At 44.7% G+C, this 27,104-nt stretch overlaps 1 protein-coding gene and 1 long non-coding RNA gene across 2 annotated transcripts; one reads left to right on the top strand and one right to left on the bottom strand.

The window, feature by feature from the left end:
- On the bottom strand, positions 1 to 11,334 carry LOC119952133 (gastrula zinc finger protein XlCGF8.2DB-like). The gene is made up of 2 exons (XM_038775713.1): positions 11,267 to 11,334; positions 1 to 1,675 (listed from the first exon to the last, which is right to left on the bottom strand). The coding sequence occupies exon 2, from the start codon at positions 1,566 to 1,568 to the stop codon at positions 783 to 785; it is 786 nt and encodes a 261-aa protein (XP_038631641.1). The 5' UTR covers positions 1,569 to 1,675; positions 11,267 to 11,334; the 3' UTR covers positions 1 to 782.
- Positions 11,278 to 24,962, top strand: LOC119952134. Its single transcript, XR_005457773.1, has 3 exons — positions 11,278 to 11,406; positions 13,157 to 13,544; positions 23,758 to 24,962. It is a non-coding gene; the product is annotated as an uncharacterized LOC119952134 (long non-coding RNA).
- Positions 24,963 to 27,104: the final 2,142 nt, after the last annotated feature.

A 27,104-nucleotide genomic window follows, 5' to 3' on the forward strand; every position in this document is an offset into this window, starting at 1 on the left:
AACCCACGCACACACAGGGAGGACGTGCAGACTCCACACAGACTGTGACCCAGCCGGGAATCGAACCTGGGACCCTGGAGCTGTGAAGCATTGATGCTAACCACCATGCTACCGTGAGGCCCCTTACGAGAACCTTGCTTTCCGAGCATTAACCCTTGCTTTCCGAACATTTCTGGGAAGTTCTGTGAAGGCAGAACTAAAGTAGTAGTCTGCCATTTCCTTGTTTTCCATTATAAATCCTCTTGTTTTGGACTGTAAGGGGCTTCCATTTGTTTTCTCAAACCTTTATCTTTTTACACACTTATGGGAGCTTTAACAGTCCGGTTTTTATTTCTTGCAAGTTTGTGCTCATACTCTACTTTTTCTCCTTAATCAATCTCTTGGTCCTCCTTTGCAAAATTCTGAACTACTCCCAATCCTCCTGGCTTATAACTTTTTCGAGCAACTTTATATGATTCTGTTTTGGATCTAATACTCGCCTTATTTCTTTAGCTGTCTATGATTAGGCCATTTTGCCTGCTATTTTTTTTGCATTAGAAATGAATGTTCCAATGCCTGGCACTGGTTCCTAAATATTAGTCATTGCCTCTCCACAGTCATGTCTTTCAAGGAAGTTACCGGATATTTCATAGCCAACGCATCCCTCATACCTTCATAGAGCCTTTGTTTAGATTCAGATTCTTGTCTTGGGGCTGAACGTTTCTTAACATTAGCACAAACAGACCCCTAATAAACATAGTTCAGTCCTGGATATGGTTGACAGCAAATTACAGTCACTGCAGTTAATTGTGAACTCGCTGGTGTCTGAGGAGGTGGGATGACCGAGTGAATCCCTTCCCACACTGGGAGCAGGTGAACGGTCTCTCCCCAGTGTGAATTCGCTGGTGTGCAGTAAGTTCAGATGATCGCCTGAACCCAGTCCCACAGTGAGAGCACCTGAATGGTCTCTCCTCAGTGTGAACACGTTGATGGCACATTAGTTCCCAGGATGTTTTAAAACAGTTCCCACAGTCTGTGCATTTAAAATGTCTCTCATCAGAGTGAATTCGCCGGTGTTTCAGCAGCGTAGATGAATGAGTGAACCTCTTCCCACATTCAGAGCAGGTGAATGGTCTCTCCCCAGTGTGACTGCGCTGGTGTACAGTGAGATGGGATGAGTGTCTAAATCTACTCCCGCAGTGAGAGCACCTGAATGGTTTCTCATCGGTGTGAACACGTTGATGGGTCATCAGGTTCCCGAAACTCTTATAACTCTTCCCGCAGTCTGGGCATTTAAAAGGTCTCTCCTCAGTGTGAACTCGCTGGTGTCTCAGGAGGGTGGAAGAATGAGTGAATCCCTTCCCACACTTAGAGCAGGTAAACGGCCTCTCCCCAGTGTGAATACGTCGATGAGTTTCCAGGTCAGATGGGGATCTGAATCCCTTTCCACAACACTCACATTTCCAGGGTTTCTCAATATTGTGACTGCACTTGTGTTTTGATAGGCCAGATGATTGGGTGAAGACACGTCCACACACAGAACACTTGTACGGTTTCTCTCCACTGTGAATGCTGCTTTTCCCTTCCATATTCAAAGTCTGATGATATTCAGGTTATGAGAAATTGGGTGACTGTCAGATCCTGATGTGTTGTTTGCTTTGACTTTCCCGACTGCAAATCCTCTCCTTCTAACACCCTGTGAAATGAATTAAGAACAGAAAAAAGGGAGTGAGAGAGGACCCACAAAAAACACAAAGGCAGGTTGTGAATTGAAGCTGAATTAATCTGATAATTTGTGGGGCTGGCACTAGGAAAAAGTGACCATGAAAGTTGCTGGATTGTTGTAAAATGCCAACTGGTTCACTAATGTCCTTCAGGAAAGGGAACCCTCTACCTACTCAAGACTTTGGTTTCAGTAAGAACAGAAATGAAGAGAGGGAAAGTGTCAGAGACAGAAAGACAAACAGCAGTATGGGTGGCTGGGGATGAAAGTGCGAGATAACATTTCACATTTACCACCTGACCAGAACGTTGATAGACGCTCAAACCCTTCCACCTAGAAGGACCACGGTAGCCGGTGTATGTGAACACATCACTCCATGTTTTCCTCTAATTAACACACCATCCTGTCTTGTCTGACATCCAGTACTGGATGAACAGAAATTTCCACCGTTTAAATATTGGGAAGACTGAAGTCACAGTCTTCAGTCCCTGCTACAAACTCTATTCCTTTGCCACTGACTTCATCCCTCTCCCTGACCACGAACTGAGACTGACACAGACTGTTCACAGCCATGATGAATTATTTTACCACCAGGTGAGCTTCTGACCACATATCTGTGTCATCTCAAAGAATCAATTATTTATCTCAGTCACATTGCTGGACTGGGTCATACATAGAAAATAGCAGGAGGAGGCCATTCGGTCCATTGAGCCTGCTCTATCATTCATTATAATCATGGATGATCATCAAGTTCAATACCGTAATCATGCCTTCCCCCATTTCCCTTGAAACCTTTAGCCCCAAGAGCCTCCCACAATAACCTGGGATATGTCCCATCCGGTCCAGAGAACTTGTGTACCTTAATGCATTTTAAAATATCCCACACCACCTCCTTGATATGCTGGCATGTCCTAGAGTACTCACAAACCCATCCCTAATCTCATGTCCCTCTCCTTGGTGAATACCGATGTAAAGTACGCATTAAGGATCTCACCCACTTCCTGACTCCACACACAACCTCCCTTCTTTGTCCTTGAGTGGGCCTACTCTTTCCCTAGCTACCCTCTTATATATATATATATATTATATACACATTTTCCTTGACCCTGTTTGTCAATGATGTTTCATCATCTTTTAGCCCTCCTAACTCCCTGTTTGAGTTTGTTCCAACTTTCTCTATGTTCTTCAAAAGCTTTGTCTGTTTTCAGTTGCCTGGACCTTGTGTATGCTTCCTTTTTCTTTTTGACTAGTCTCACAATTTCCCCTGTCATCCATGGTTCCCTAATCCTGCCATTTCTTTTCTTCATTTGCACAGGAATATGGCACTCTAATCAACTGGTCTCTAAAAGACTCCCATATATGAAATGTGGATTTACCCTCAAACACAACCTCCCAATCCATAATCTCCAGCTCTTGCGGAATTCTGTTGGAGTTAGTTTTCCCCCAATTCAGCACCCTCATTCGAGGACCACTCTTCTCCTTATCCAAGAGTGTTCTAGTTCCAGTAATGCCCCCTTCCTGGTTGGACTATCAACATACTGTTTCAGTAGGGGCCTCTCTCATCACTTTTTGAATAGCGGGGTGATATTCGCCACCCTCCAATCTGTCGGAACTATTCGAGAGTCCAGCGAATTTTGGAAAATGCCCACTAGTGGATCTACTATTTCTAGGGCTACATCCGGGCTGAACAGCCGGTTTGTAATGCAGAGCAATGCCAGCAGCGTGGGTTCAATTCCCGTACCGGCCTTCCCGAACAGGCGGCGGAATGTGGTGACGAGAGGCTTTTCACAGTAACTTCATTGAAGCCTACTTGTGACAATAAGCGATTATTATTGTTATTATTATCAAGAACTCTGGGATGAAGATTACCAGGCCCCAGAGATTTGCCATGTTCAATCCCATTAATTTCCATAAAACCATTTCTTTACCAATACTCATTTCCTTCAGCTCTTCACTGAAACTTGTGTTTCTGAGAACTTTTAATACATTATTCATGCCTTTCTTTGTGAACACAGTAAGAAGTCTTACAACACCAGGTTAAAGTCCAACAGGTTTGTTTCAAACACGAGCTTTCGGAGCACGGCTCCTTCTTCAGGTGAATGGCCCGTGCTCCGAAAGCTCGTGTTTGAAACAAACCTGTTGGACTTTAACCTGGTGTTGTAAGACTTCTTACTGTGCTCACCCCAGTCCAACGCCGGCATCTCCACATCATTTCTTTGTGAAGACAGAAGCAAAGTATGAATTTTGTTACTCAGCCATTTCTTTGTTCCCCGTTATGAATTCTCCCTTTTCTGACTGTTATTAAAAACTACATTAGTTTTTATCAATCTTTTTTCTTCACATTACTATAGAAACTTTGTAAAGGGGCAATTTAGTGTGGCCAGTCCACCTATCCTGCACATATTTTGGGTTTTGGGGGAGAGACACACGCAGACATGGGGATACAGTCAGTTTCGATGTTCCCTGCTAGCTTCCTTCTTAATCAATCCCCTTGGTTCAACTTTGCTGAATTTTAAACTGTTCCCAATCCTCAGGGCTATTGCTTTTTCTTGCTAATTTGTATGCCTCTTATTTGAATTTAATACTATTTCTAATTTCCCAAGCCATGGTTTGGCCACAGTTCTCTTTCTACTCTTGCGCCAAATTGGAATAAATGCCATTTGGAGTTCACCTATTTGTTCCTTGAATGTCTGCCATTGCCTGTCCACTGTCCTTCCTTTCAATAATGTTTCCCAGCCCATCATAGCCAGATCATGTCTCATTAAGTAATGGGTTAAGAGACATTGCAATTCGTTGTCTCATTTATGTTAAGTGTCCAATAATTGACACTAATATGTAAAGGGGCTTCAGGTGGCCTCTGGGTCTGGTGATGTGTAGAGTTTTGTGCAGAGTCTGTTGGAAGAAATAAAAGTGTGTTGGTGAAAAAGGAACAGAACTTTTGTCTCTTCATACCACACCATCTAATACGTCTAACAATCAGTAGCAGAGGATGGTTGCTGTATAAATGTGAAGGGTTGAAAGATACAATTTTTCCAGATCAAACCAAGGAGTGAGTGAAAAAAAAGGGATATATGGCTGAACCCAGGATAAAGATGACTGGATATGACTATCCTCTCGTTTTTTTCTGAAAGGGAATCGTACGACCAATGGAGAAGTGCAGTAGTTATGTGGACAAAGGTAACTGCTTTGGGAAAGAGAAAACAAGGTATGACATTGGTTCTTCCTTTACCATATGGCAGTAAAATCTGAAACAAAGTGCTTTCTGAGTTGGAATTGGAAGAGTTAGACTCAGAAGAAGGTCTGGCGACTTTATTACATTATTGGATAAGATTTATAAGAAAGATGACTTGTTAAGTGCGTATGAAGCATGGTAGGATTTTGATAAGTTCTGGAAAATGGAGGATTTATCCATGGAAGACTATATAATGGAATTTGGCAGACTACATAAAAGGCTGCAGAAACGCAACCTGGAATTTCCACAGTCTGTGTTGGCCTTTAAATTACTTGACTGTGCTCGAGTGAGCAACATGGATAGACTCCTCGTTTTGACAGGAGTTCAGTTTACAGATAAGGATACCTTATTCGAACAGATGACAAAGCTTTACAAAAGTTTCTGGGGAAACATTTGATTCCGATGGCTCTGATGACCCAAATAGGTCAGCCTGCAATAAGGCAGAATTTGGAAGATACACTACTAACAGGATGGTGAAATTGTCTGGCTATGAACAGGCTTCAAGACTATAAAAAGGAGACCAAGACAAGGAAATTATGAAGACAGAAACCCAGTTAGAACCTACAATAGGAAGATGAACCCCAGAAATGCAAGGGGCATGATAAATCAATGTTTTCGATGTGACTCTCAATACCATTATGCTTTCAACTGTTCAACTTGTTATGATCGAGTGTTTGAAGCAACACATGACACGGAAGGGTCAGAGGAGGAAAAAGATAGTGACCAGAAAGAAGGCATTGTCCTACTAACAAGCAGTTTTACGCCGGTAATGAGGGTGTTGGTTGCAGAATCCTTCAACTGTGCTGTATTGGACAGTGGCTGCACATCTACTGTGTGTGGGATTGACTGGTTAAAATGTTATCTGGACTCCTTGAATGCTGAAAATCGTAACAAGGTTAAGAAATTTGAAAGTTCCCCAAGTTTCAGGTTTGGGGATGATAATACTCTGAAGTCGCTGAAAAGAGTGGTGATCCCTTGCAATATTGCTGGAGTGAATCGTTTCATTAGCACGGATGTTTTATCAAGTGAGATACCTTTGCTTCTGAGTAGACCGTCAATGAAGAAAGCACACATGAAACTGGATATGGAACAGGATAAAGCAACAGTTTTTGGAAAGACGGTGGACTAACAATTTACACAGTCGGGACACTATTGTATTCCATTACTGACAAATTATATTTCAAGTAGAGTGGTTAAGGATGTGTTAATGGCAGTTGAAAATGGGACTTTAGCTGATAAAAAGCTTGTTGTAGTAAAACTGCATAGGCAATTTGCACATCCGTCTCCTCTGAGGCTGAAAATTTTATTAAAGGATGCAAGGGTAAGGGATGACGACTATACTAAACTGATACAACAGGTTAGTGATCGCTGTGAAGTTTGTAGGAAGTACAGAAGGACACCAGCACGACCGATAGTAAGCCTACCTTTGGCCAGGGATTTTAACGACATTGTGGCTATGGACCTTAAAATCTGGGATAAAGCAAATAATATATTTATTTAGCATTTTGTAGATTTAGCAACCAGATTTAGTCAATCAACGATTGTACGAAGTAAAGAGAGTAATTCTGGATCAAATCCTGGAAAAATGGATCGGGACAGGAATGGGTCCAACGGCAAAATTCCTTCCGGACAATGGGGGAGAACTTGCTAATGATGAGTTTAGGGATATGTGCGAAAACATGAATATCAGAGTTATGAACATGGCTGCAGAAAGCCTATTTAGTAATGGTGTCTGCGAAAGAAATCATGCTGTCATCGATCACATGCTTTGGAAAATTTTGGCAGATCGACCAAACTGCAGGCTCAATTCAGCTTTATCATATTATGGTGACTCATCCCCAAGAGTTCTCTCACAACTAGATTGCCAACTAATCCTTTCAGGGTAATGAACCAGGACAGGTGTTAGATTTGGAGGTAGGTGAGCACTTTGGTGATAGTGACCACAATTCGATTATGTTTACTTTAGTGATGGAAAGGGACAGGTATATACCGCAGGGCAAGAGTTATATCTGGGGGAAAGGCAATTATGATGCGATGAGGCAAGACTTAGGATGCATCGGATGGAGAGGAAAACTGCAGCGGATGGGCACAATGGAACTGTGCAGCATGTTCAAGGAACAGCTACTGCGTGTCCTTGATAAGTATGTACTTGTCAGGCAGGGAGGAAGTGGTTGAGCGAGGGAACAGTGGTTTACTAAAGCAGTTGAAACACTTGTCAAGAGGAAGAAGGAGGCTTATGTGGAGATGGGACGTGAAGGTTCAGTTAGGGCGCTTGAGAGTTACAAGTTAGCTAGGAAGGATCGAAAGAGAGAGCTAAGAAGAGCCAGGAGGGGACATGAGAAGTCTTTGGCAGGTAGGATCAAGGATAACCCTAAAGCTTTCTATAGATATGTCAGGAATAAAAGAATGACTAGGGTAAGAGTAGGGCCAGTCAAGGACAATAGTGGGAAGTTGTGCATGGATTTCGAGATAGGAGAGGTGCTAAATGAATATTTTTCATCAGTATTCACACAGGAAAAAGTCAATGTTGTCGAGGAGAATACTGAGATACAGGCTACTAGACTAGAAGGGCTTGAGGTTCATAAGAAGAAGGTGTTAGCGATTCTGGAAAGTGTGAAAATAGATAAATCCCCTGGGCCGGATGGAATTTATCCTAGGATTCTCTGGGAAGCAAGGGAGGTGATTGCTGAGCCTTTGGCTTTGATCTTTAAGTCACCTTTGTCTACAGGAATAGTGCCAGAAGATTGGAGGATAGCAAACGCTGTCCCCTTGTTCAAGAAGAGGAGCAGAGACAACCCCGGTAACTATAGACCAGTGAGCCTTACCTCTGTTGTGGGCAAAGTATTGGAAAGGTTTATAAGAGATAGGATGTATAATCATCTGGAAAGGAATAATTTGATTAGGGATAGTCAACATGGTTTTGTGAAGGATAGGTCGTGCCTCACAAACCTTATTGAGTTCTTTGAGAAGGTGACCAAACAGGTGGATGAGGGTAAAGCAGTTGATGTGGTGTATATGGATTTCAGTAAAGCGTTTGATAAGGTTCCCAACGGTAGCCTATTGCAGAAAATATGGAGGCATGGGATTCAGGGTGATTCAGCAGTTTGGATCAGAAATTGGCTAGCTGGAAGACAAGGGGGGTGGTTGATGGGAAATGTTCAGACTGGAGTCCAGTTACTAGTGGTGTACCACAAGGATCTGTTTTGGGGCCACTGCTGTTTGTAATTTTTATAAATGACCTGGAGGAGGGCGTAGAAGGATGGATGAGTAAATTTGCAGATGACACTAAAGTCGGTGGATTGTGGACAGTGCAGAAGGATGTTACAAGTTACAGAGGGACATAGATAAGCTGCAGAGCTGGGCTGACAGGTGGCAAATGGAGTTCAATGCAGAAAAGTGCGAGGTTATTCATTTTGGAAGGAATAACAGGAAGACAGAGTACTGGGCTAATGGTAAGATTCTTCGTAGTGTGGATGAGCAGAGAGATCTCGGTGTCCATGTACATAGATCCCTGAAAGTTGCCACCCAGGTTGACAGCGTTGTTAAGAAGGCGTACGGTGTGTTAGCTTTTATTGGTAGAGGGATTGAGTTTCGGAGCCATGAGGCCATGTTGCAATTGTATAAAACTCTGGTGCGGCCGCATTTGGAGTATTGCGTGCAGTTCTGGTCACCGCATTATAGGAAGGATGTGGAAGCATTGGAAAGGGTGCAGAGGAGATTTACCAGGATGTTGCCTGGTATGGAGGGAAGATCTTGTGAGGAAAGGCTGAGGGACTTAAGGCTGTTTTCGTTAGAGAGAAGGTTAAGAGGTGACTTAATTGAGGCATACAAGATGATCAGAGGATTAGATAGGGTGGACAGTGAGAGCCTTTTTCCTCGGATAGTGGTGTCTAGCTCGAGGGGACATAGCTTTCAACTGAGGGGAGATAGATAAAGGACAGATGTCAGAGGTAGGTTCTTTAGTCAGAGAGTAGTAAGGGCGTGGAATGCCCTGCCTGCAACAGTAGTGGACTCGCCAACACTAAGGGCATTCAAATGGTCATTGGATAGACAAATGGACGATAAGGGAATAGTGTAGATGGGCTTTAGAGGGGTTTCACAGGTCGGCGCAACATCGAGGGCCGAAGGGCCTGTCCTGCGTTGTAATGTTCTATGTTCATTGCACAACACCCAATCCAAGATGGCCTGTTCCCTCGTTGATTCCTTGACATATTGCTTCAGAAAACCACCCCATAAACCCGCGAGAAATTCCTCCTCTATTGTACTGTGACTAATTCGAGTTATCCTATCTTTATGCAGATTAAAGTCAACAATTATATATCACATGCATCTCTGATTTCCTGTTGAATGCTCTTCCCAACATTCCCACTGCAGTTTGGTGGTCTGTGGCGATCCATCCCTATGAATATATTTTGCCCTTTGTGTTTCATAACTCGACCCAGACAGACTCCACATCAGCTGTGCTAATATCTTTCCCCATATTGTATCAATATCTTCTTCAATCAGCAATGCAACTTAACCACCTTTTCCTGTCTGTCTGTCCTTCCTAAAAACTGAATAGCCCTCAATGTTTGGTCACCTTGCATACTTGTCTCCATAATCCCAACTATATCATACCCCTTTACATCTATCTGCGCAACATATTCATCTATTTTGTTTTGAATGCTCCACGTGTTCAGGTACAAAACTTTGAGGCTAGTTCTTTTAAAGTTCCTTGTCCTGCCCTTATTTTTTTTACAGTGTCATTATCTGATACAGGTATTTTAATTCTCTGCCTATCACTTTCTTATTCTCCTTGCTGTCTTGATATCCTCTGCTCTGAATCCTTACATAGGTTTCCAACCCCCGGCCACATTAGTTTAAAGCCTCCCAAACGCTCCAGCAAGTAACCTCCCAAGGTCATCAGTCCCGATCCTGTTCCATGTTTCCGAAACAGTCATCCATTCCTTTATTACCTCTACACTTGATGATTCAAACACACTGACTGGCTTCCCATTCTAAATCCCTGTCCTCTGCACTGAGTCCCACTTACTCACCCATAACCCCGTTCTCCTGGTTAAACAACAACTCAATTTAAAATTGTCATTGTTCTTTTCAAATCCCTCCATCACATTGCTCTTCCTCATTTCCAGTCAGACAGACGGTTGATTTTTTTTGCACTGACTCACTTACACACATGATGTGGAGCTGCCAGCGTTGGACTGGGGTGGGCACAGTAAGAAGTCTGACAACACCAGGTTAAAGTCCAACAGGTTTGTTTCAAGCACTAGCTTTCGGAGCACTGCACTTACACCCACTTACACTCAGGTTTGGATAAATCGAGTGACTGTCAGGTTTTGTTCTGATGTTTGGTTTGAAATTTCTGCCTTTAAATTCTGCTCTTCTAATATCATAGAACATAGAACAGTACAGCATAGAACTGGCCCTTCGGCCCTCGATGTTGTGCCGAGCATTGTCCGAAACCAAGATCAAGCTATCCCACTCCCTGTCATTCTGGTGTGCTCCATGTGCCTATCCAATAACCGCTTGAAAGTTCCTAAAGTGTCCAACTCCACTATCACAGCAGGCACTCCATTCCACAACCTAACCACTCTCCGAGTAAAGAACCTACCACTGACATCCCTCCTATATCTCCCACCCTGAATTTTATAGTTATGCCCCCTTGTAACAGCTACATCCACCCGAGGAAATAGTCTCTGAATGTCCACTCTAGCAATCCCCCTCATCATCTTTTAAACCTCTATTAAGTCGCCTCTCATCCTCCTCCGCTCCAAAGAGAAAAGCCCTAGCTCCCTCAACCTTTCCTCATAAGACCGATCGTGCAAACCAGGCAGCATCCTGGTAAATCTCCTTTGCACCCTTTCCAATGCTTCCACATCCTTCCTATAATGAGGTGACCAGAACTGCACACAATACTCCAAATATCCTGCAAAAGAAAGTCATTATCATTACATAAACATGCAGGATAGAAATGAAAAGAGACTAAAATAACCCTTGTTTTGACTTTTGCGTGTAAATCCCCCTCTTCTAATCCCTGTAAAAGGAGTTTCCAAAATCCATCAGTGTCAATCCAGGACAGAAATGGACAACGTTGAGTCCTCCTGCTGGCTGGCGCAGGATAACCACGCATGCGCCCCGCGAAACAAAGCCCCAATAAAGTAGACGGCTGTGAAGTCGGGCCTGCAACTCAGGCAGCTGCTGCCGCCACCCCGTTTGGTGCGAATGTGGGACCGATCGGTTCGTATTCGGGTTCTCGGTCTTCTACTATGTATTTATGAAACGTCTCCACCCTGCCGTTCACCACTATCAACGGTCTACTGTCTGTTTCTCACCTGCCACAGAACCGCAATATCCACCATTCCTCAGCAGCAGCAGCTAGGGTGCGCATGCGCGCATCTGAAATCACACTCCATGCTGCGAGACCGCGTTTGAAGTGAAGACAGAGCACTTACTGATTCGCTGTGAATGTTGGGTAAGTCTCCCGACATTGAAAGGCGATTTTGCTCAAAGAAAATGATGATACATGGTATGGTTACGGAACCCTTCGGAAAATATATAAAACTATGAAATCAATTAAATCCGCAAATGAAGTGCACAAACCATCCAGCATGGTTCTGTCCAGGATGTAATTAACAACAACAGAATTCCCACAGTTAGATAATAATAATTGGTTATTGTCACAAGTAGACTTCAATAAAGTTACAGTGAAAAGCCCCAGTCGCCATATTCCGGCACCTTTCGAGGAGACCGGTACGGGAATTGAACCCGCGCTGCTGGCTTTGTTCTGCTATACAAGCCAGCTGTTTAGCCTACTGTGCTAAACCAGCCCCAGATGTGGACTGAACTAAACCTAAGCAGGTGAGGCGTTTGCACATTCTCCCCGTGTCTGCATGGGCTTCCTCCAGGTGCTCCGGTTTCCTCCCACAGTCCAAAGATGTTCAGGTTAGGTGAATTGGCCATGCTAAATTGCCCTTAGTGTCCAAAGATGTGCAGGTTACAGGAGTGGAGGGTCCCGTGCTATTTGGTTAGAATATCCATTGATTTAATAACTTTATATCTTGGTTTTTGATGTTTCAATCACAAGCATATCAGAAAGCAGCCCAGTGTTAGTTTCAGTGCACAATGTGCTCCATCATCGGCAGAGAAGCATCTTGCGCAGGTGTGGTTTTTTTTTAGTTTATTGACAACTAAGTTTATCGACAACAATACAGAAACATGCAGAAACAGCATAGTCCAGAAAAAAACATGACATGTCAAAAGCAGTTACAAGATAGAAAAACCATCAGCGTACATACACAACCACCCCCTGTGCCCAATGGCATCCCCACATCGGCGGAAAGCACAGACTACTGGAAAAGCACCTATATAGGGTACAATGTGAGAGCAAGAGGGAAAACCTCTCCTCACCCACGAAGGGGCCACAGTTCATTCCAAAACAATAGTTCCTTTAAACAGGCCACCAACTGCAGAGCCAGCATACAGTCACTTTGCCCCCAGCCCCCTGCCCCCCCCCCCCCCATTGTAGTCGGATTGTGAATTAAACATGCGCATTGCGGTCTCTAATTGGAGCCTGCACAACATGATCTCCCGTTAGAACATGCGCAGTGGTGGCAGCATGGTGGCACAGTGGGTTAGCCCTGCAGCCTCACGGCACTGAGGTCCCAGGTTCAATCCTGGCTCTGGGTCACTGTCCGTGTGGAGTTTGCACATTCTCCCCGTGCTTGTGCGGGCTAGGTGGATTGGCCATGCTAAATTGCCCCTTAATTGGAAGAAATGAATTTTAAAAAAGAACATGCTGTGTCTGTGCTCCTCCAACGGGTGAGTGGTTATTTTGGCCCAGAATCGGAGAGAAGTTGTGGATGCAAGGAGCGTAATGGAGGTGGCCGAAAGGCTGGGGAAGGTTCATAAATATGTTGTGGTCATATTAAACCCAGAATAAAAACATAGATGCCGGAATTGCATCAATCAGGCAGTAATTGCGGGACCGCGTTTCCGCTGCTAGCCTTAGTTACCGGCTGCCATTTTTGTAGGGGGCAATGGGAATGATGGCGCGTGCGCAGAGACAATCTTTTCAATTTCTGTCCTGAACAGACATTGATGGATTTTAGAAACTCCTTTTCGAGGGGATTAGAAAACGAGGATTTACACACACAAAACTCAAACCATGGGTGAATGTTTGTCTCTTAATTTTTTTTCTGGACTGACAGTGAATTTTTTTTCAGGATATTTGAAAATCAGGATTTAAAGGTGGAAATCTCAAACCAAACATCAGAACGAACACTGACAGTGTCTTCATTCATCAGAACTTGAATGCAATTGTGTCTACGGAAAAAGACTCAAACATCTGTGTGACTGGAAATAAGGAAGAACAATATGAATGAGGGATTTGAAAAGCAAGAATGAGAATTTGAAATTGAGTTGCTGTTGAACCGGAAGTCTGGACGTCAGTGAGCCAGGGTGATGTTTTGAGTAAATGGGACTCAGTGCAGAGGATGCAGGCAGCAGAGATTTGAAAAAGTGATGAGATGATGACCTCGTGGTTATATCACTGAACAAAGTCAGCGTCCCAGGCTAATGCTCCAGAAACAGGTTCAAACCCCACTCAGGCTGGTTTGTGGAATTTAATTTAAATGAATCAATTTGATGTTAAAATAACCTGGAATTCGAAGTTGGTCTCAGGAATAGTAATCATGAAACTATCAACAAGTGTTATAAAAACCCCTCTGGTTCACTGGTATCCTTTAAGGAAGGAAATCTGTTATCCTCACCTGTTTTGGCCTATACGTCACTACAGACACAGCAATATGATTGACTCTTGACTGTTCTCAAGTGATAGGCAACAAGTGTTGGTCATGCCAGTGACGCCCAAATCCCATAAACAAATAAAAAAATCATCTAAATTTTCTGAGGAATTGTATTTGGGAAACCTGCCAAGGGTGTGTTAGAAAGGTCAAGTTTGGAGGTAATAAAGGGATGGATGAGAGTTTCAGAAACATGAACTCAGAGAGGAATGGAGTAGATGGCAAAGTCGAGCGACGTTACTGAGGTGAAAATAGGCGGCCTTGGAGATGCACAGATATGTTGCCGGAAACTCAGCTGGGGGTGAAATAAGTTGGGGCACAGTGGATGGCTCTGCTGCCTCACAGCTCCAGAGACTCGGGTTCGATTCCGATCTTCGATAATTTTCTGTGTGGAGTTTGCACTTCCTCCACATGTCTGCCCGGGTTTCCCCCGTGTGCTCCGGTTTCCTCCCACACTTAAAGGATATGCAGGTTAGGGGGGTTGGCCATGATAAAATTTCCCCTTAGTGTTCAGGGATGTCCAGGTTAGGTGGGGTTATGGGGATTGAGTGGGGGAGTGGGCCTAGGTGGGTAGGTCTTTCAACGGGTTGGTGCAGACTTAAATGGCTGAATGGCCTCCTTTTGCACTGTAGAAATTCCATGATTTCAGCTTGGTAGTGAACAGTCTGGTTTGACCTCACATAGTGGCTAGAGAGAGGGATGGAGTAGGTGGCAAGGGAGTGGAGTTTTTACTGGGGACAGAAAGACAATGGCCAAAATCTCAGGATTTAAAATAACTTTGCTTCCCTTAATCAGTATTTGATGTCAAGACAGTGGGTGACTTGGAGCTGATGCTGCTGACATACACCTCCCACCCTGGTCCATCTAGGTGGTGGAGGTTGAGCGTTTGGCAGATTCTGTCAAAGTTCTGGTTGGGTTGTAGCTATTAAAATCCCTCTCGACCATTGTCTGCTGCTCCCACTTCTCCCTCTCTCTGCCCGACCACAAAAGTCAGAGCTTTGTGTTGGCCCAGACCGGGCGACAGTTTCCCTTTCCTGGAGGTAAGGGAAACTAGAACTTGGAGGCCATTCAGCCCTTCAAGCCTTCTCTGTCATTCCCTAGGGTCATGGTTGATCCTCTCTCTCAACACCACAGTCCTCCCCTCCCCCCTACGCCGTTACACTTTTAGAGTCTAGAAATCTATCTTTTTCCTACCTAAGTATATTTAGTGATTTGACCTCCACAGCCTTCTGTGGTAGAGAATTTCACAGGTTCACCATCCTCGGAGTGAAGGGATTTCTCCACATCTAAATCCTAAATGGCCAACCCTCTATCCTGGGACTGTCACCCCTTGTTCTAGACACTTCAACCAGTGGAAACAACATCCATGCATCTAGTCTGTACAGCCCTGTCAGAATGTTATATGTTTCAATGAGATCCCCCCTCATTTATTCTAAATTCCAGTGAATACAGGCCTAGTTGACCTAATCTCTCCTCCTACAATAATCCTGCCATCCCAGGAATCAGTCTGGTTACCTTTCACTGCACTACTTCAATAGAAACTATATCCTTTCTTAGATAAGGAGATTGAAACTGCACTTATTTTTCGAGGTGTGATCGCACCAAGGTCCTGTATAGCTGCAGTAAGATGTCCTTTCTCCTGCACTCGGGTCCTCTTGCAAAAAGGACAAAATACAATTTGCCTTCCTAACTGCTTGCTGTACCTGTATGCTTGCTTTGAGCAATTAGTGTACTGGAACCCCCAGGTCCCTTTGTATGTCAACATTTCCCAATCTGTTACCATTTTAAATAATACTTTGCCTTTCTTTTTCTCTGTTCGAAGTAGATAACTTTACATTTATCCACATTATACTGTGCCTACCATGTATTTGCCCACTTGCTCAACTTGTCTAAATGATCGTAAAGCCCCTTGCATCGTCCTCACTATTCGCATTTCCACCAAGTTTCATATGATCAGCAAACTTGAAAATATTACTTTACGTTCCCTCATCCAAATCATTGATGTATATTGTAAATTGTTTGGACCCAAGTACTGATCTCTGTGGGACACCACCAGTCACTATCTGCTACTTTGAATAAAGACCCATTGATTCCTACTCTCTGTTTCCTGTCCGCTCGCTACTTCTCAATCCATGCCAGTAGAAACACAGAAATATACAAAATATGAGTAGGCTATTTGGCCCTTTGAGCCTGCTCCGCCATTCAATATGATCATGGCTGATTCTATATCATAACGCCATACCCCTGCACTCTCCCCATTCCCTTCAAACCTTTAAAGTCTAGAAATCTATCTATTTCCTGCCATCCCAGGAATCAGTCTGGTGAACATTCGCTGGACTTCCTTGATGGCAAGTATATCCTTTTTTGGATAAGGAAGCCAAAACGGCATACAATTCTGGTATATTACCCCCAATTCCATGCCTTTTAATTCTACACACACAACCTCTTATGTGAGACTTTATCAAAAGCTTCCTGAAACTTCAAATGAGACCGCATCCACTGGTCCACCCTTATCTATTCTACTAGTTTTGTCCTCAAAACACTCCATTAGATTTATCAAACATGATTTCCCTTTCATAAATTAACGTTCACTTGGTGTAATCCTGTTGATAACTTGTTTTTCATAAATGTATTTTATTACAAACATGTATCAAAACAGGTTACAGCGAACAAACACCCCGGGAAACATGCTTCCCAACAATCAATTATATAGCCTGCACAGATTTTTCCTCTTTTTCACTCGCCCACCCCCGCGATGAACAGCCTCTCAAACACGGTCACAAACATCCCCCACCTTTCCTGACCCCACCCCCCCCCCCCCCCCCCCCCCCCCCCCGAAGAGCCCCTTATCTCATACTTTATCTTCTGTAATCGCAGGAAGTCGTACAGGTCACCCAACCAAGCCGCTACCCCTGGTGGCGATCCGACCGCCACTCCAGCAAAATTCGCCGCTGTGCAATCAGAGAGGTGAAGGCCAAGCCATCGGCCTTCCTCTTCTCCATGAGCTCCGGCTTCTCTGAGACCCCCAAATATCGCCACCATAGGGTCTGGGTCCACCTCCTCCTCCACTAGCCTGGATAAGACTGCGAACACTCCCGCCCAGAATCTTCCCAATTTTCTGCAACCTCAAAACATGTGCGCCTGATTCGCTGGCCCCCGCCCACACCCCTGACACTCACCTGCTATCCCCTGAAACAACCTATTCATTCTCACCCCAGTCATATGCACCCTGTCCTCCACCTTAAACTGTATCAGGCTCATCCTTGCACATGAGGAGGTCCTGTTTACCCTACGCAGTGCCTCACTCCATACTCCCCAGTTGATCTCCCCTCCCAACACTGCTTCCAATTCCTCCTTGATCCTCACCACCCGCTCACCTCCCTGCTCCCCCAGCCACTTGTATATATCCTCAATCCTTCCCTCCCCTTCCACATCCGGGAGCAGCAGTCGCTTCAGCAGGGTGTATCCCGGCAACCTAGGGAACCCTGTCCAGACCTTTCGCGCAATGTAACCCGCAGATACCTGAACTCACCCCCCCTCGGCAGCTCTACCCTCTCCCTTAGCTCCTCCAGACAGGCAAACCCTTCCTTCAAATACAGATCCCACACCTTGACCAGCCCCACTTCCCTCCACCTCCTGTATACACTATCCATCAACCCCCCAGCTCAAACACATGATTCTCGCACAGCGGCTTTAGCACCGACATCCCTTCCACCCTAAAATGCCTCCTCAATTGATTCCATATCTTCCCTCTGGACTGCGCCACCAGGCTCCTTGAATACCCACTCGGAGCCATTGGCAACGCTGCAATCACCATAGCCCTCAAACAAGATCCCTCCTCCATCCTAACCCACTCTACCTCTTCGCCTTCCCAATAATAATGAAGCAAGTTTAGCAACGCCAACCCCCCCGCTGCCTCTGCCTCTGTAGCAGTGTCCTCACCACCCTCGGCACCTTCCCCACCCATACAAAGTCAGAAATGACCGTGTCCCCTTTCCAAAACAAGGCCTTTTCTGTTCGTAATTTCTATGTGTCTTGTTATCGTGTCCTTTACAATAGACTTTGAACTTTCGGAACTACTGATGTTAGGCTCACTTGTTGTCTCCCACCATCCTATTTTTGTATAACGGGGTTACATTTATCACGTTCCAATCTGCCGGTGCTGTTCCAGAATCTACAGAATATTGGACCATGCCAACCAACGCATCCAATATTTTTGAGGCCACCTCTTTTGCTATACTGGGATGTAGAATATCAGGTCTCGGGAATTTATCAGCTTTCAATGCCATTGATTACTCCAGCACTATCTTTCTAGTAATATGAATTTACTTCAGTTTATCCGTCCCACTAGACCCTTGATTCCTTCGCATTGCTGGGATGTTATATGTGTTGTCCTCATGAAGGCAGAACTAAAGTACTTTTTCAATTGTTCTTCGCATGTTCTCTGTTATAAATTCTCCACTTTCGGACTGTAACGGATCTACATTTGTCTTCACTAATCTTGTGTTTTTTTAAAGCTATTACATTAACCATCAGCTACTATTACAGTCCCCGTTTATGTTACTTGCAAGCCTGCTCTCATACTTATTTTATCCTCTTAATTGATCTCTTTGTCCTCCTTTGTTGAATACTGAACTGGTCCCAATCCTCAGGCTAGCTGCTTTTTCTAGCATCTTTACCTGACTCCTCTTTGATAGATAGATAGAGAAATACAGCACAGAACAGGCCCTTCGGCCCACGATGTTGCGCCGAACTTTTGTCCTAGGTTAATCATAGAATTTTGGACAATTTGTCATGGCCAATCCACCCAACCTGCACATCTTTGGACTGTGGGAGGAAACCGGAGTACCCGGAGGAAACCCACGCAGTCACGGGGAGGATGTGCAGACTCCACACAGACAGTGACCCAAGTCGAAATCGAACTTGGGACCCTGGAGCTGTGAAGCAATTATGCTATCCACAATGCTACCGTGCTGCCCTTAAGAAGTTAACCTACACTCCCTTATTCTACCCTAATCCAAGTACCTATCCAATAGCCGCTTGAAGGTCCATAAATTTTCCGACTCAACTACTACCACAGGCAGTGCATTCCATGCCCCCACTACTCTCTGGGTAAAGAACCTACCTCTGACATCCCCTCTATATCTTCCACCATTTATCTTAAATTTATGTCCCCTTGTAATGGTGTGTTCCACCCGGGGAAAAAGTCTCTGACTGTCTACTCTATCTATTCCCCTGATCATCTTATAAACCTCTATCAAGTCGCCCCTCATCCTTCTCCGTTCTAATGAGAAAAGGCCTAGCACCCTCAATCTTTCCTCGTATGACCTACTCTCCATTCCAGGCAACATCCTGGTAAATCTCCTTTGCACCTTTTCCAAAGCTTCCACATCCTTCCTAAAATGAGGTGACCAGAACTGCACACAGTACTCCAAATGTGGCCTGACCAAGGTTTTGTACAGCTGCATCATCACCTCACGGCTCTTAAATTCAATCCCTCTGCTAATGAACGCTAGCACACCATAGGCCTTCTTCACAGCTCTATCCACTTGAGTGGCAACTTTCAAAGAACAATGAACATAGACCCCAAGATCTCTCTGCTCCTCCACATTGCCAAGAACCCTACCATTAACCCTGTATTCCGCATTCAGATTTGTCCTTCCAAAATGGACAACCTCACACTTGTCAGGGTTAAACTCCATCTGCCACTTCTCAGCCCAGCTCTGCATTCTATCTATGTCTCTTTGAAGCCGACAACAGCCCTCCTCACTATCCACAACTCCACCAATCTTCGTATCATCTGCAAATTTACTGACCCACCCTTCAACTCCCTCATCCAAGTCGTTAATGAAAATCACAAACAGCAGAGGACCCAGAACTGATCCCTGCGGTACGCCACTGATAACTGGGCTCCAGGCTGAATATTTGCCATCCACCACAACTCTCTGTCTTCTATCGGTTAGCCAGTTTGTTATCCAACTGGCCAAATTTCCCACTATCCCATGCCTCCTTACTTTCTGCATAAGCCTACCATGGGGAACATTATCAAATGCCTTACTAAAATCCATGTACACTACATCCACTGCTTTACCTTCATCCACATGCTTGGTCACCTCCTCAAAGAATTCAATAAGACTTGTAAGGCAAGACCTACCCCTCACAAATCCGTGCTGACTATCCCTAATCAAGCAATGCCTTTCCAGATGCTCAGAAATCCTATCCCTCAGTACCCTTTCCATTACTTTGCCTACCACCGAAGTAAGACTAACTGGCCTGTAATTCCCAGGGTTATCCCTATTCCCTTTTCTGAACAGGGGCACGACATTCGCCACTCTCCAATCCTCTGGTACCACCCCTGTTGACAGCGAGGACGAAAAGATCATTGCCAACGGCTCTGCAATTTCATTTCTTGCTTCCCATAGAATCCTTGGATATATCCCGTCAGGCCCGGGGGACTTGTCTATCCTCAAGTTTTTCAAAACGCGCAACACATCTTCCTTCCTGACAAGTATCTCCTCAAGCTTATCAGTCTGCTTCACGCTGTCCTCTCCAACAATATGGCCCCTCTCATTTGTAAATACTGAAGAAAAATACTTGTTCAAGACCTCTCCTATCTCTTCAGACTCAATACACAATCTCCCGCTACTGTCCTTAATCGGACCTACTCTCACTCTAGTCATTCTCATATTTCTCACGTATGTGTAAAAGGCCTTGGGGTTTTCCTTGATCCTACCCGCCAAAGATTTTTCATGCCCTCTCTTAGCTCTCCTAATCCCTTTCTTCAGTTCCCTCCTGGCTATCTTGTATCCCTCCAGCGCACTGTCTGAACCTTGTTTCTTCAGCCTTACATAAGTCTCCTTCTTCCTTTTAACAAGACATTCAACCTCTCTTGTCAACCATGGTTCCCTCACTCGACCATCTCTTCCCTGCCTGACAGGGACATACATATCAAAGACACACAGTATCTGTTCCTTGAACAAGTTCCACATTTCACTTGTGTCCTTCCCTGACAGCCTATGTTCCCAACTTCTGCACTTCAATTCTTGTCTGACAGTATTGTATTTACCCTTCCCCCAATTATAAACCTTGCCCTGTTGCTCGCACCTATCCCTCTCCATTACTAAAGTGAAAGTCACAGAATTGTGGTCACTACCTCCAAAATGCTCCCCCACTAACAAATCTATCACCTGCCCTGGTTCATTACCAAGTACTAAATCCAATATGGCCTCCCCTCTGGTCGGACAATCTACATACTGTGTTAGAAAAGCTTCCTGGACACACTGCACAAACACTACCCCATCCAAACTATTTGATCTAAAGAGTTTCCACTCAATGTTTGGGAAGTTGAAGTCGCCCATGACTACTACCCTGTGACTTCTGCACCTTTCCAGAATCTGTTTCCCAATCTGTTCCTCCACGTCTCTGCTGCTATTGGGGGGCCTATAGAACACTCCCAACAAGGTGACTGCTCCTTTCCTATTTCTAACTTCAACCCATATTACCTCAGTAGGCAGATCCCCCTCGAACTGCCTTTCTGCAGCTGTTATACTATCTCTAATTAACAATGCCACCCCCCCCCCCACCTCTTTTACCACCCTCCCTAATCTTGTTGACACATCTATAACCAGGGTCCTCCAACAACCATTTCTGGCCCTCTTCTATCCAAGTTTCCGTGATGGCCACCACATCGTAGTCCCAAGTACCGATCCATGCCTTAAGTTCACCCACCTTATTCCTGATGCTTCTTGCATTAAAGTATACACACTTCAACCCATCTCCTTGCCTGCAAGTACTCTCCTTTGTCATTGTTACCTTCCCCACTGCATCACTACGTGCTTTGGCGTCCTGACTATCGTCTACCTTAGTTGCTGGACTACAAATCCGGTTCCCATTCCCCTGCCAAATTAGTTTAAACCCTCCCGAAGAGTACTAGAAAACCTCCCCCCCAGGATATTGGTGCCCCTCTGGTTCAGATGCAACCCGTCCTGCTTGTACAGGTCCCACCTTCCCCAGAATGCGCTCCAATTATCCAAATACCTGAAGCCCTCCCTCCTACACCATTCCTGCAGCCACGTGTTCAACTGCACTCTCTCCCTATTCCTAGCCTCGCTATCACGTGGCACCGGCAACAAACCAGAGATGACAACTCTGTCTGTCCTGGCCCTTAACTTCCAGCCTAACTCCCTAAACTTGTTTACTACCTCCACACCCTTTTTCCTACCTACATCGTTGGTACCAATGTGCACCACGACTTCTGGCTGCTCACCCTCCCCCTTCAGGATCCTGAAGACACGATCAGAGACATCCCTGGCCCTGGCACCCGGGAGGCAACATACCTTTCGGGAGTCTCGCTCGCGACCACAGAATCTCCTATCTATTCCCCTAACCATTGAATCTCCTATTACTATTGCTTTTCTATGCTCCCCCCTTCCCTTCTGAGCCCCATAGCCAGACTCAGTGCCAGAGACCTGGCCGCTGGGGCCTTCCCCCGGTAGGTCATCCCCCCCAACAGCATCCAAAACGGTATACTTGTTTTGAAGGGGAATGGCCACTTTGGATCCAATACAATCCTTAATTTATTTTGTAAGCCATGGTTGGACCGTATTTCTTGTTGAGTTTTTGTGCCAGAAAGGAATGTTTCTATCGCACTTGGGGTGAAGGGGATCAACAGATATGGGGGACGGGACGGTGGAATTAGGCTACTGAGTTGGATAATCAGCCATGATCATATGAATGGCGGAGCAGGCTCGAAGAGCCAAATGCTCTCCTCCTACTCCTGTTTCTTGTATAACTGTTGCTATGCATACATTTATTTCTTAAGTATTAGCTATTGACGATACACCATCATGCCTCTGAATGACGTTGCCCAATCTATATTAGCCAATTCCCAACTCATAACTTGGTTGTTTTCTTTATTGAGATTGAAGACCCTGGTTTCAGATTGGATATCTTAATTTTCCATCCTAATGAAGGATTTGATCATGTTATGAAAAATGAAAATCGCTTATTGTCACGAGTAGGCTTCAATGAAGTTACTGTGAAAAGCCCCTAGTCGCCACATTCCGGCGCCTGTCCGGGGAGGCTGGTACGGGTCACTGTACCCTAAAGGATGCCTCTCAACAACATTATTAATTAACCCCTTCTTGTTACTTGGATCTCTAATTTCCTGTTTAATTCCACCCTAACCATATTAGCACAGTTTGGAGGCCAGGAGACAACTCTCATTAATGTTTTCCTCCCCTTGTTGCTTCTTAGCTCCACACATTTATTCTACATCTAGATTTTATGAGCCAATATTCTCTTTCACTGTTGCAATTTTAGCATTAACCAACAATGCAACCCCACCTCCTTTTTTTCCCCCCCGTCCTTCCTAAATATCGAGTACTCTTGGCGAACCATTTCCCAGCCTTGGTCAGCTTGCAGCCATGTCTCTGTAATAGGAATCATACCATACCAGAGAATAACAATTTGCGCTGTTAATTTGTCCACTGTAGTCTGAATACAAGGTCATTAGTATTGAGTTGAGTTTTTATGACAATTCAGCAGCGTCATGGTCACTTTTCCCAAGTGCCAGCCCCACAAATGACCAGATTCATTCATTCAATTTCACAAACGTCCTTTTTGTTTTTATCATAGAACATAGAACATAGAACAGTACAGCACAGAACAGGCCCTTCGGCCCTCAATGTTGTGCCGAGCCATGATCACCCTACTCAAACCCACGTATCCACCCTATACCCGTAACCCAACAACCCCCCCTTAACCTTACTTTTATTAGGACACTACGGGCAATTTAGCATGGCCAATCCACCTAACCCGCACATCTTTGGACTGTGGGAGGAAACCGGAGCACCCGGAGGAAACCCACGCACACAGGGGGAGGACGTGCAGACTCCACACAGACAGTGACCCAGCCGGGAAACGAACCTGGGACCCTGGAACTGTGAAGCATTTATGCTAACTACCCTGCTGCCCCTAAGTTCTCTTTCATTTCTTTTTTCTGTTTTAAATCAATTTCGCAGGGAATCAAAAGGAGAGGATTTGCAGTCGGGAAACTGAAACCAGATATCACATCAGGATCTGATGGAGTTGTCCAATTTATCATAACCTGAATATTATCAGATTTTGAACATGGAAGGAAAAAGCATCATTCACAATGGAGAGAAACTGTACACGTATTCTGTGTGTGGACAAGAGTTCAAACAATGTTGAGACGCAAGTGGAGTCACACTGGGGGGAAAGCATGGCAATGTGCCGACTGTGGGGTTTAATTACCCATCAGAACTGGAAAATCATTGGCGCAGTCGCATTGGGTAGAGGCCATTCACCTGCTCCAAATGTGGGAAGGGATTCACTGATACACTGACCCTGCTGAAACACCAGCGAGCTCACACTGAAGCAAGACCATTCAGGTGCTCTAACTCTGGGAGTGGGTTCAAGACGTAATCTAAACTCACTGTGCACCAGCGAGTTCACACCAAGGAGAGACCGTTCATCTGCTCCCAATGTAGAAAGGCCTTCACTACCTCCTCACTGCTGCTGACAAACCAGCATGTTCACACTGATGAGAGACCTTTTAATTGCTCGTAATGTGCTGTAAAAGTCCTGAGGAACTGATGTCCCATCAACGTGTTCACACTGACGAGACTGTTCACGTGCTCTGTCTGCGGGACTGAGTGACCTAACCGCACACCAGTCAGTTCACACTGCAGAAAGATCGTTCACCTCCTCCCAGTGTGGGAATGAATTCTATCATCCAACCTGCTAAGATGGCAGCAAGTTCATATTGGGAAGAGGGTGTTCACCCTCTCCAAGTGTGGGAAAGGATTCACTGATTCATCCAATCTGGTGAAACACGAGCGAGTTCACCCTGACGAGAGATCTTTTCAATGTCCAGATAGTGTAAAATGTTTCCGAAGTTCTGGTAATGCGCTCACACTGATGCGAGATCATTCAAGTGCTCTCTCAGTGGGATTGGATACAGCTGATCATCACAACTTACTCTACACCAGTGAGTTCACACTGGGTAAAGACCGTTCACCTGCTCTAAGTGTGAGAAATGTTTTGCTCATTCATCCACTCTGCTGAAACACCTGCAAATTCACATATAACTACAGTGATTGAATTTTGCTGTTCCATCACATCCAGGACTTAAACATATTGATTGTTGTCTGTTGCTGCTGATATTAGTAAACTCCAACTCAGCTATAGGAGTTAATATTCTGGATAACAGTCAAATAAATCCGTTTTGTGTTAAGCACACACACTGTTGAATCTTTTTGATATCTGTGACACAAGCTAGTTCCTTTTGAAGGGCTCTCATTCTCCCCTGTCTCCATCATCCTCACCTCCAACAAGGAGATGATTGGGCTTCTTTATCACTGAGATTGAGACAATCCGATCAGTTGCCTCTGCTACTTCCCTTCCTTCCACTAGCCCACCAGGCTTTTTAGCACAGGGCTAAATCGCTGGCTTTGAAAGCAGACCAAGCAGGCCAGCAGCACGGTTCGATTCCCGTAACAGCCTTCCCGAACAGGTGCCGGAATGTGGCGACGAGGGGCTTTTCACAGTAACTTCATTGAAGTCTACTCGTGACAATAAGCGATTTTCATTTCATTTCATTTTCAGGCAAACTGTTTAAAATAACCCTTTGTCTGATTCCTGACTTCCCAACTTTCTCCATCCAGCTTCCACACAAACCAATTAGTTCAGACTGGTGTGCTGGGACAACAATTGTGTACAATATATATATATTAATGACTTGGACAAGCAAAGTGAATGCACTATTGCCAAGTTTGGTGATGACACAAACATAGACAGGAATGCAAGTGTTGAGGATGAAACAAAGAGTCTTCATGGGGGATATGGAAAGGTTAAGTCAGTAACTGGACAGAAACCTTGCAGAAGGAGCATAATTTCGGAGCGTATGAAGCTATGCACTTTGGTCGGAAGAATAAAGGAATTGAATATTATTCAAATGGAGAGAAACTGCAGAAAACTGCAATACAGAGGGATTTAGAAGTCCTCATACATAAATCATAAAAAGCTAGCATGCAAGTTCAGTGGGTCATTGGGAAGACAAGTGGAAGGTTGGTTTTTATTTCAGTGGGAATGGATATAAAAATAGGCAAGTATTGCTAAAACGATCCAAGGCTAGTTGGTCCACTTATCTAAGAAAAGATATATTGGTATTCGAGTCGGCCCAGAGAAGGTTCACTAGGTTGATCCTGGATATGGATGGATTCTTTTATGAGCTGAGGTTTAGTAGGTTGGGCTTGTACTCGTTGGAGTTTAGAGGAATGAGAGCGGACCTTATTGAAACATATAGGATTCTCAGGGAGCTTGACAAGGTAGATGCTGAGAGTCTTTTCCCTTTGAGGGAGATTCTAGGACCAGAGGGCAGAATCTTATAGTAAAGGGTTGCCCATATAAGACAGAGATGAGGAGGATTTTCTTTCTCTCAGAGGGTATTGAATCTGTGGAATTGTTTACTACAGAGGCCGTAGATTCTGGGTTGTTAGGTATGTTGAAGGCTGAGATAGACGGGTTTTTAATCAGTAAGGGAATCAAGTGTTATGGGGACAAGGTGGGAAAGTGGAATTTAGATTATCATATTGGATCAGTCATGATCTCATTGAATGGTTCAGCAATCTCCATGGACCAAATGGCCGAATTCTGCTCCTCTGCCTTCTGGTCTTATGAACATGAAGTGAACAGTAAGGATAAATAGCACCACAAGTGGCAGCTGTACAATTTTCAAAACCCACCAACCTCATTAATGTGGCTCCTCTGAAACTTTCAATGTAAGAGAAGAAATTAACATCAAATCCAGAGGAGGTATAAATGATAACAGTAGAAATGTCATCAGCATCGGCTTTAGGGTGCTAGTTATCATGTGAAACAATTGAAATCATAGAATCATAGAATTTACAGTGCAGAAGGAGGCCATTTGGGCCATCGAGTCTGCACTGGTTCTTGGAAAGTGCACCCTACTTAAGCGCACATCTCCACCCTACCCCGTATCTCAGTAACCCCAACTAACCGAAGGACAATTTGGTATGGCCAACCCACCTAATCTGCACCTCTTTAGACCGTGGGAAGAAACCGGAGCACCCGAAGGAATCCCACGCAGATACGGGTAGAATGTGCAAACTCCGCACAGACAGTGACCTAAGCCGCAAATCGAACCTGGGACGCTGGAGCTGTGAAGCAACTGTTCTAACTACTGTGCTACCATGCTGCCCATTGATTGTTATGGTAATAAAATATCTTATGGAGAGATGAGGTGCAGTTGCAAGAGCTTTCAGTGGGATTCATTGGAACAAAGGGAGATCAGGCTGGGACTGGGGCAGATAATTAGAAAGACATG

This window comes from Scyliorhinus canicula, chromosome 17 (assembly GCF_902713615.1).
Source record: "Scyliorhinus canicula chromosome 17, sScyCan1.1, whole genome shotgun sequence".
In the NCBI taxonomy this organism is placed as follows: domain Eukaryota; kingdom Metazoa; phylum Chordata; class Chondrichthyes; order Carcharhiniformes; family Scyliorhinidae; genus Scyliorhinus; species Scyliorhinus canicula.

Bases quoted from the DNA above. Each gene is read 5' to 3' on its own strand.
- LOC119952133 (XM_038775713.1), bottom strand. From the start codon at position 1,568: ATGGAAGGGAAAAGCAGCATTCACAGTGGAGAGAAACCGTACAAGTGT.